Source organism: Engraulis encrasicolus, chromosome 18 (genome assembly GCF_034702125.1).
Source record: "Engraulis encrasicolus isolate BLACKSEA-1 chromosome 18, IST_EnEncr_1.0, whole genome shotgun sequence".
In the NCBI taxonomy this organism is placed as follows: Eukaryota; Metazoa; Chordata; class Actinopteri; order Clupeiformes; family Engraulidae; genus Engraulis; species Engraulis encrasicolus.
In genome coordinates, this window is record NC_085874.1 from 37,418,322 (window position 1) to 37,428,881 (window position 10,560).

The 10,560-nt window shown below is 45.5% G+C and overlaps 1 protein-coding gene across 1 annotated transcript in view; it reads left to right on the forward strand.

The window, feature by feature from the left end:
- The first annotated feature begins 1,029 nt into the window (after positions 1-1,029).
- sgpp1a (sphingosine-1-phosphate phosphatase 1a) overlaps positions 1,030-10,560 on the forward strand; it is a 27,401-nt gene continuing 17,870 nt past the window's right edge. Inside the window, exon 1 of the mRNA XM_063223578.1 lies at positions 1,030-2,121. Within this exon, the coding sequence (XP_063079648.1) occupies positions 1,378-2,121 (744 nt within the window). The 5' untranslated portion in view covers positions 1,030-1,377. The remainder of the gene's footprint in view (positions 2,122-10,560) is intronic.

Sequence of the window (10,560 nt, forward strand, 5' to 3'; positions counted from 1 at the left end):
TGTCTATTGCCAAAGTACAGTACGTTTTGTAGCAAAAAATGGAGAAGATCTCCCTTTGTATGAAAAATGCAAAAGGTAACATGGAAAAGGTAACTGTAAGTTTGAGTGGGCACTGCTGGCCAGCATGAATTCTGGAAATAAACTACTAAAAATATTACTCAGTGCACCTTTAATATCTACTAGTCAAATTGGCTAGTGATGAAAAAAGTTAATTTTGCCCGGCTCTCTTGGTACTCTTTACAGAAACATAGGCCTAGGCCAGGGGTGGGGAACCTTTTTCATTCGAAGGGCCACTTCAAATTCATCCAAGGGCTATAAAAGTCCTCAGAGGGCCGCATTATGAACCAAAACAAGGATTTCCCCCTGCAGTTTAGGCCTATATTGAAGGCAGCCAGCTTTAAAACAGGCCCCACCTTCTCTAGGCCCCCTGAATAACTTAATTGTATTGCAAATGTGTTTTCTAAGCTTCCTTTACAAAATATGTCATATTTCATGTGAAGCTAGATAACATTAAAACTACATCAGGGCCGGATAAAACAGCCTCAAGGGTCGCAAACGGCCCTTGAGATATGTCCTAGAGCCCTATGCAGTAGATAGAACACAGATGTGTTCAGAGTCTTGTCCTGTCTTGCACTTTATGTCAGCCTGTAAAATGTCAGTTTTGTATATGTCTTGTCCTGGCATGGTAGAGAGAAAATTTTATTTCATTTTTCCTTGTATGTTTGTGCATATGAAGAAGTGACAATAAAAGCTGACTTGACTAGAGTCAGACTTCAGAGAATGGTAGAGCCTGTGCTGCTGTGGGCCTATCTGCTGCACAAAGTCCACTGTTTTTAGATGTCATTACAATTTGCACAGTCGCCCATGAATAGTGTGCTGTGATTTACAATTCTGCCTGTGTGTTCCCATTGTTTGGGTTGACAAATTATAGTTATCAGTAGAACTAGATGTGTGTGGCTCTTTCGACACGGGGACCCCAGTGCACTGGCCTACGTCATCACCCATGCGCGTTCTCGTGCTTTCAGATTATCATACACAGGCAGTGGTCGTGCACAGTCAACGAGCGATTTGGAATGACAAGCAAATTCTTGGTCTCTGTACAGTTGGGGGAAACTGTCTTCGCGCACACCGTTAACGCGGCTATCGACAAGAGACTACAGAAGACTGGTTTTACTTCTATGTTCTTAAGCTTCACAATTTAGCAGTACCGCTAGAATCGCATGCGCGCATAACCAGCTAACATTTAGCTTCGCGGGCTAGTTGTATGCTTCCAGGCAGAGCAGTGGGAGCATTTGACGCCCCACTCTCGGCATCATCGTCGGGCACGACGCTGCGCCTGTAATCACATGCGATTTCCTTAGTTTTTAACCAACAGCTATGGCGACTGACCTTATTAAAGGCTTCTTTCGCCTTTGCTTGAATCTTCAGGAACCACACCATGTGGCAAGATTTCAAAAGCTTTGTGGTGTTAGGGGAACATTTCCTAGAAAATCCGCGAAGACAGAGGAGAGTGAAGTGGAACCTAACGGTGCTTGTGTCAAGCAATGTACTCGGGAGAACACAGACGACGAGGGAGTTGACCAGAAAAACAGCGTCCTCCGACAGAGAAAGCATTCGAGTTTAGAAACTTCAAAACAGGAAGAATGCTCCAACGGGCTGCTGAACGGGGCTGCAATGCCCGAAGAAGAAACCGGTCAACCAGAGAGTGGTTCAAAAGCTGACAATGAGCGAGATGAGTCGAAGGGGGTTGTCAAGCCCCTCCGCAAGAACTCCCTGACCGGTGATGTCGGGCAGGAGTTCATAATTGAGAACAAGTTCCTTTTCTATCTCTTCACTTTTGGAACAGAACTGGGCAATGAGATGTTCTTCATCGTTTTCTTTCCATTTCTCATGTGGAACGTCGACGCCTATGTCAGTCGGCAGATCATCGTGGTGTGGATGCTGGTGCTCCTAATCGGCCAGTCCACCAAAGACCTGATCCGGTGGACACGTCCAGCATCACCGCCGGTGGTCAAAGTCGAGGTCTTCTATAATTCGGAATACAGCATGCCATCCACCCACGCCATGACGGGCACTGCGCTGCCCTTTTCCCTGTTCATGCTTACTTACGGACGCTGGCAGGTGAGACATCTACTTATTATGAGTATCACACATGGTAAACAATGTAGCTTTATTCAGGTCAGTGATGTATATCAAACATGTACTATTTGAGAGGTGCCCATTCTAGCTTGCATGGTAATGGTTTAAAAGCGGTAAGGATACTAATTATGCAGAAAAGACGTAGCCCTACTAGAAATAAATGTATAGAAACCACACTATATTGTGGCTTGTTTGGAACATAGACCTGCCACCTGGTTGAGCAATTTTCAACCCTGTTCATAATTCACAAGCACCAGTTGGTAGATGTTAAGCAAGGCAGGGAGTCCCCTTGTTTAAATGTTAATTCGCACACAGTGGGAGAACAACAATATGTGACGTCATTCGCCTGCCTGTCACCTGACTTGGGGCATCCTTTTTTGGCATCTCGTGCAGCATAACTGTCACTATCAAAAATTAACAGCACTTTCTTTTCTCCTGAAGGAAAGGCCTTGTTTTGCCAAAGCAGAGTAATGTGTTTGTAGCGTGGGTGGTCTCACTCAGATACATTTGTAAAAACAATGTCCTCCAGCAGACAAAGTAAACACATGCTGTTTTGACATAATTTGGTCTATTCAATCATGTCGACGAGCAAAGAGCACTAAATGCAAAATGAAATGTGTCAGAATGGTTCGTAGGCTACCATACCAGCAACATGCATCAGTGCATCACTCTTAGATTTCACAGATACCCATCTTTTCCAAACGCACTTTGCCAAGCTGCAAAATGCCAACCTTACTAAAATAAGTTCATGACACAGCAAGAACACACACCCTGAATTGGAGCGTAAGACGAGAACCTGGGATCATTATTAGAACATGTTTTGACTTTTTATAAGTCACACAGGGGCGTAAAGTATACCCCGGTAGCCCCCGGGGGGGGGGGGGGGGCCATACGAGGTGGGGGTCCCACATGGGTCCTTGACTTGAAGAAACGGGCCCCCTCCACATGATATTAGGCCCTGTTTTTTTCGTTCGGGGGACCATTCTTGGTGGCTTGCAGGGGGGCCTGAAGTGTAGGCCTACTTGTGTTACGCCAGTGATCACACGTCATAAGCACAAACTCAATGCAAGCTCCATAAACCATTGTAATTTCAGTATATCATGTAAAGACAGGTATTAGGCTTGGATGGAATTCTGCCTAGTTGTCTTGTCGGCGTTTAGCGGTAGCCTAAATATCTTGAAGTATGGTGGCTTGCAATGGTTTCTTTTAAGGCATGAAGATGCTTGACAGAGCAGAGGCAATAGGCTATTTCACTATTTTGCTTATTGGTTTCATTATCTACGGTAGTCTGCAAAATGTCAGAAAATGGATATGAATGTTGGTTGTTGTTTTTCTATAAACACATGCATTGACATACTTGATATGTTCAATTCTCAATCTCCTACTTCTCCCAGTTCTTTTTATATGAGAAGGGCCAAATTGGCAGTGGATTAGTTGCAAACTGGGAGCTAATTGATTGATCAACAAATTGATAACAGCAGCTCTGAAAATATAACAAGAAACTATTGATCTGAGCCGTGGGATGCTGAATTGCAATAGTGTCTGTACTATTTGACAAGGCTGCCCTGTGACTTAACATGGGGCAGTTAGGGTTAAAGTTCCACACTTCCATGAACTGTCAAGTCAGGACCTCATCTACGGTGCATTATCAGTCACGCTTTACTGATACCGGGCGCCATGTGTGCACTTTAAATGAACTCCAGAGAGAGAGAGAGAGAGTAAAAGTGTCCTTCATTGCTTCATTTGAAGGCAACGACCCGAGTGTGGGGCCTAACCAAGATAGCTGTGCCGCCCGCTACACCGTTGGAGTAAGAAATCAGGTTAATGTGCACACTGACACGTACGAGGAATTTTACTCGGGGAGAGGTTATCCCTCATCAGCGTATTCATGGAGAATATAATGCAAAATGGGGGGGGTTAATAAGATAACACACCAGTTGCAAAGGGTTTTTATTTTATTTAGGGGTAGATTCCCATGGTCTTAGAGGTGTACTCTTACTGATATACATGCAACAAGTACATGATCTTACAAAGTTTATACACTAACAATTCCATTCAGTGCCGGAACAGTGCCTGCTAAGGTCACCCTGATTCCGCCCCTGATTCCATTGCACCCAGTGCTTGCAGTGGAAAAAAAGAGGTGCAGGAACCCTAATTGTCAGAAAATACCATCCAAAAAGAAGTGCATTAACCCTGATTTTCCGACAGCCTCATCAGTACAAGTGACGTTTTTGTAAGCCTATTGCCTGCACACATTTTGAAAAACTTGTTTTGAGCTTATAAAATGTGGCACACGAGATAAGTTCTGCCGGAACACAGATGATGAAAATTATGAGGAAGGGGAACTAGGTTCCAGCACTGATTGTACCTAATGAGGTGGATACATACACTGTAAGAGTAGCAGCACTTTACACACCTCTGCTGACACTAGTCAGGTTGACTTTTGGCCATGTGCCACGTACTTGGGTGGTTGAAAGTGTCATGGTGACCACTCAAGCATTTATGACAAGGCCACGTGTATATCTTGACATCGTGATGTTGGCTTGAACTCCGCTCTGCTTAGCACCCGTAACCTTTCTTCTGGATAGAGGTGTATGAAGTAAATGTAGTTCCAAGTACTCTCACCGTGTGTCTACCTTATCAGTATGGTGGAATAACTGGTGTATAAACCAGGTCAGATCACGTGCTAGTGTTGTAATTACTTCAGTAAGTACTTTTAACTTACCTCTACTTTATACACCCCTGCTTCTGGATATATAGGCTATAGTGGGGTCGGAGTCTCTAAACGCAGACTTTAAAAAGGCTAAACTTACTATTATTAGGTAACTAATTAGGTTTCTGACTAATTGAACTTTTTTTTCATTCTCTTTTCTTTAAAAAAAATGAAAAAGAAAGAAAGAAACATCCACTGTATGTAGCAGCAGAGTTGGAAAAGTGAAAACCAGAAATTACTCAATTTTATTGTGCCATTAGGCTAACAGCATGTCATGAAGGAACTGGATGTTTTATGGCTGTGAGAAAGTTGATGAGGGGTAGACACAAGAACAAGCTTGATCAGGTAGATAACGAACGACACGCTTCTTTCTCTCTCTCTGTCTTTCTTTCTCGGTCTTTCTCTCTCTCTCTCTCTCTCTCTCTCTCTCTCTCTCTCTCTCTCTCTCTCTCTCTCTCTCTCTCTCTCTCTCTCTCTCTCTCTCTCTCTCTCTCCCCATCTTCTCCCCCACTGCACTGTCAGTATCTCTGTCTTGTGTTATCTCCGGGGGCAGCTAGTTCCCTGCTTTGGTGTATAAAAGTTCACGAAGGCAGCTGCCGGGATCCTTTTGGAGAAAGTGGCGTGATTAGACCATGCTTCAGTGATTGGAGGATGATCATCTGGTTATGTTGCTAACATGACGTGGACACAACAAGAGGTTTGGAGAGCTGAGACGTTGGTTGTGCTGTGGCTGAAGGCATTCTTGCATAGTAGAAAAGATAATGAATTGAAGAGATAGCTTTATGTGATTCATTTAAAAAACACGTTTCGGCCATAGTGTGGCCTTCATCACGGCAGAGTGGCATGGGCACACACACACACACATAAAGATGTGCACCACCAGCATGTTATGACTTCGACACACATAAACACACGATGGGATCTCATAAAGACAGTGTTTTTGGCCAGTGTGCTCAGGCAGATTTCTCATTGTTTTCTTCAGGGTGAGGGACTGGCGTGACGGGATTGTTTGCGCACCTTTTGAAGTCTGACAGGAAAGCGTATATAGCATAAAACGAAGCAGAACAGAACAGACGTTGACATTGTACAGCTGCAGACAGCACATACAGTAAAGGCTCTTTTCCACTGTCAGTTTTCTGGTAGGCCAACAGCTTGACACCGCAACTCGGCCACCTCTTTTTGCTAAAAAAGTGGCATACGAGTCGCTCTGTGTCGAGCTGTAAGCCTAACAGAAAGCCAGCAGTGGACAAGAGGCATAAGTGAAGTGTTGGTATCCCCCCCCCTCCCTGAAATGGCACAATGACTGAGAACGGTTGGAGAATAACAAGAAGAGTAATGCTTGGAACACATTACATTGGCCTTATCATGCCCCCAGTCCTGACCCAGCCGTCAGTAATGCAATCAGATGACTGATTTATTATGTGTCCACAGTAGGTGCCATTAAGGAGATCATCAAGCCAAAACGGTGAGGATTCAAGGTAGATGACGGCGTTAACAGAACAATGCATTCCCCTCTTGAGTGTTGCGGGCCAGGCACAGCCAGACGGCGATGGTGTCGCTCTGGCCTGACCTTGCTCCTCCACCACCACCACCCTAAAGTACACCCCGACTGTTTTATCAGGAAGTCAGGAACAATGGCTCCGCTTTGAGCTTCCTTCACTCCCCATTCTCTTTGGACCTGGCTGTGGACAGGCTGCATCCGGATGCTGTACCGTGTACCGTACATCAGGCCTGATCTCTCTCACACACACACACACACACACACACACACACACACACACACACACACACACACACGCATGCACTCATACACACAGCAGATTGAGGATAAGTGGTATTTTGTGTTGGGTTAAAAGTGAAATTTGTAATGTTGGCAAAACACAACCTGAGTTGGTTGCTACACAGTAGAGACTTGATGTAGAGCTTAATGCCAACTGAACATCAGTCGCTTTCTGGCTGGCTGGCTGGACTTAAGTTAAGCATATTGTATTCCCAGTTGAGGAGGAAGGGGCTTAGGCATGCAGTATGTGACTAGCCACAAAAAAACAGGCTGCAAGTACAGGTCCATAGGAAACAGAAAAGAGCTTGATTTACCTGATTTACATTTTTGTTGTTGTTGAAGAACCAATGCAATGTTTCAAAAAACAGTATTGGTTTGTCTAAAAGCATACAAAAGCAAAGATTTTTTGTGTTTAAAATGGCTAGCTTTGTACTGCACTCAGTAGCCTCGTGCTGTACCCCGTTTCTCGAAAACATTGTTGCTAACCAGTTAGCAACTTACTAGGTCTTCAATGGGAAATTGCATTGCAGCCAAGTAAGTTGCTAAGTCAGTTGCAGAATGTTTCCTTTCCTTGGCTTACATTTGACAGCCTGCTATGAGCCTTGTGTGTGTGTGTGTGTGTGTACTTTTTGCCTCTATTCTTGACAGGACAGTGAAGGACAGACAGGAAATGAGTGGGGGAGAGAGCGACGGGGAGGATCATCGGCAAATGACCTCGGGTCGGAATTGAACCCGGGTCGCCGGCGCAGCAGCCGAGTGCTCAGCCGCTTGAGCCACGGCTGGGCCCTCTGAATGAGTTTTGCTGTTATTTTGCATGACCGGGCTGACTATTGGGGAACACTACAGAAGGCAGATTTTGGTGGGGTGCAGCGGGCCCTAGGCAATTGCTCCATCTGCCTATTAGTAAGAGCGGCCCTGACTAGGGTACTAGCAGAGAGAGTAGATAAGAGAGAGGTTCCATTGGCCTATTGTTTCCGGGTTCTACTGTCGCAAGGGGGAGGGGGGGAAATCCCCCTTTAGGCAGACCTAAGGACTGTTCTATTCATTCTAGGAGCATTATGACACGCCCCTTTAGGCAGACTGGAACCTGCTCACGTTAGGTGCCCATAGCAACCTATTATGTTAGCATATCTCTATATACTTAAAGAATCTCTGGTACTAGGCCTACACGGCTGGTTGCATTTAGTGGAGCTTACCGCTGGCTCTCGCTCCTCCAGAGAGGCAGATGGTCAGGGCAGGGACATGGGGCAGAGGCAGAGTACACACCCACGCAGGCAGCAGGCACAGCCACACAATGTCCAGCGCTAGCACAAGCACCCTGCCCCCTAGCGTCAACCCCTACAGACACACACACACACACACACACACACACACACACACACATACACACACAGTAACACTAGAGATAGTAAGATTCTTCTTGTAATCTCTAGTGATACAGTATCCACCACTCCCCACCCCTCTCTCAATAACACACGCTATCATTTTCCCCCTTCATAACTCTGACCGTCATGCAGCTGGAGGCTGGTGCTTGGGGCTGGGTAGGTTGGCGTTGCCTGTTGCTGTAGCTCTGTGGTCCGCTCTCCACCACACTGTAGGCCCCGTTCCAGATTCCAGATTGGCTCTTGCAGTAGATTTGATGATCAGACGTCGTCCAGGGCACCAAGTGGCTTTCGTTTTTTTGACCACACCCCAATACAGGGGTGCTGACGGGGAGGGACAAAAGGAATAGTTGTCCCGGGCCCAGGGAGAGAGGGGACCCAACATTGGGTCCTCATTACATTGTATCTATTGAGCTGGGGGGCCCGGCCAAAGCTGTCAGTGGCCCTGCTCCAATACAAGGGAACGGGCTGATGGGACAAGTTGGGGAAGAGCAGGAATTCTCTAGAGGAAAGCTAATTCAAAGTAACTTGGCACTTTTACTCAAATTAAATTAAGTACTTTTTATTTTTACTTGAGTAGGATGATGAGTAAAGATATTTTTACTTGATTAAAAATGTTCTGCACTCTTTCCACGTCTGGAGAAGAGCAGGTGTGTGTGTTGGGGAGGGGGGGGGTGACGTGAGTGTTGGTGGATGCCACAGCTGAGGGGGCCACATCCCATATGGACTGCCATAGGCCTGGAACAGATATGACCTCACTGAACGTCAACCGTGACCACACAGCACTCTTGTGTGCTAGCATGTGTGTGTTTGTGTGTGCGTGTGCATGTGTGAATGCATGTTCTGAATATGTAGGCTGGGTGTCTAGACAAGTGACCTCAGTAAAAACATGGTGGGGACCCAACAGCGAAGTGTGTGTGTGTGTGTGTGTGTGTGTGTGTGTGTGTGTGTGTGTGTGTGTGTGTGTGTGTGTGTGTGTGTGTGTGTGTGTGTGTGTGTGTGTGTGTGTGTGTTGTTTACCCGGGTGACCTCACCATGCAGGGCAGCCAGCACCTGTTAGCTGTCTGGTCTCTACACGGGCAAAATGGAGATAGGCGAGCTTGTGATACAACTCAGTTGCTGTGACCTGACGTGTGTGTCTGTATGGGTGGTGCACTCTATATGTAATGATCATGTTAATACAGGCAAAACAAATCACCCCCCCCCCTATTGTTTTGTGTTATTGTCTGTTTTGTGCCTCCTGTTTTTCTTTCTTTTTTCATCTTCAGAAAGATGGTGGGTGGCAACCGCGCGTGTGTGTGTGTGTGTGTGTATGTGTATGTGTGTGTGTGTGTGTGTGTGTGTGTGTGTGTGTGTGTGTGTGTGTGTGTGTGTGTGTGTGTGTGTGTGTGTGTGTGTGTGTGTGTGTGTGTGTGTGTGGTCATGTGGTCAATGCCATGCATGCAAGGCTTATCCAACTCACATGCCGAGGGTGGTCTTCTGTTTATTTCAGGTCATTTCCTGCTGCGACAGCTACTATGGGCTGTGCAGTGTGTGTACGAAAGATGATGGGTTATATCTGGGCTATCGACACTGATTTTTAACCACTTTTGTTCCTGATTGAGTACTGTCCTGATTGAAATATATTTTGTAGGTACAAAAATACTGTATGCATTGCATCCCTTACAGGCTTCTTTCCCACTGTGTCAGTGGGTGGCTATAACAGGCTTCCCACTGGTCAGGGCTTTCCTGAAAATCGTGGAATTTCAAAAGAGGCTTTTTCAAATCATGGAATTTGGCCATTTTGCAAACGCTGCAGAGCACATAGCACAATAACAAATCAAGTGATTCATCTTTGTTTCGTATTGTTTTGTTTTTGTCAAAATTACTTCATGCTTTAAATGTACAACATTCTAGACTTTGCAAAGACTTTAAGAAGCGTCTCAGCTTAGGTAAACATGCCAGGTAAATACAGGTTCAAAGATCTTGAAGGGCCAAGAGGCTTAAAATAGCGATTTGGCTGATCCCCCACAAATCTAACCAATATGTTAGGTATTTCCTTTATACCGCAGGTCATGGAAATCCTGTTTTATGGTTGACTAAAGTCATGGAGAAGGAATTTTAAGCCTTTGTTTGAGTGGGAACCCTGCTACTGTATATTCAAGCCACTTATGTAGTGCATTGTTATGGCTTAGTTGTTCAGGTAGTTCATATCGATCCAGCACTGGGCTACAGAATCAATGACGGTCACGGGGGTCCGCAGAGTTTGCCAAAGGATCTTATCGACCTTGGGCAATGGTTTGTCCAAAGGGGCCGGAAAGCAAGTCAAGGCCATGGGCCGAGGATAGAGGGGAAACCAAACCTTACATGACACGCGCTGATGTACCCATTTCACTGCAGTGCACTGGCTCAAAATAGTTTTTTGTTTGATCAAAGCAATGTTACGCAAGTGTTTGTCTTTGATTAATCATATTGTGCCATCAGAACAGGGAGCATCTGTATTTGTGCCTGAATTAAACTGTGCTTGAATTCAACCTTTCATCTCTCTCTCTCTCTCTCTCTCTCTC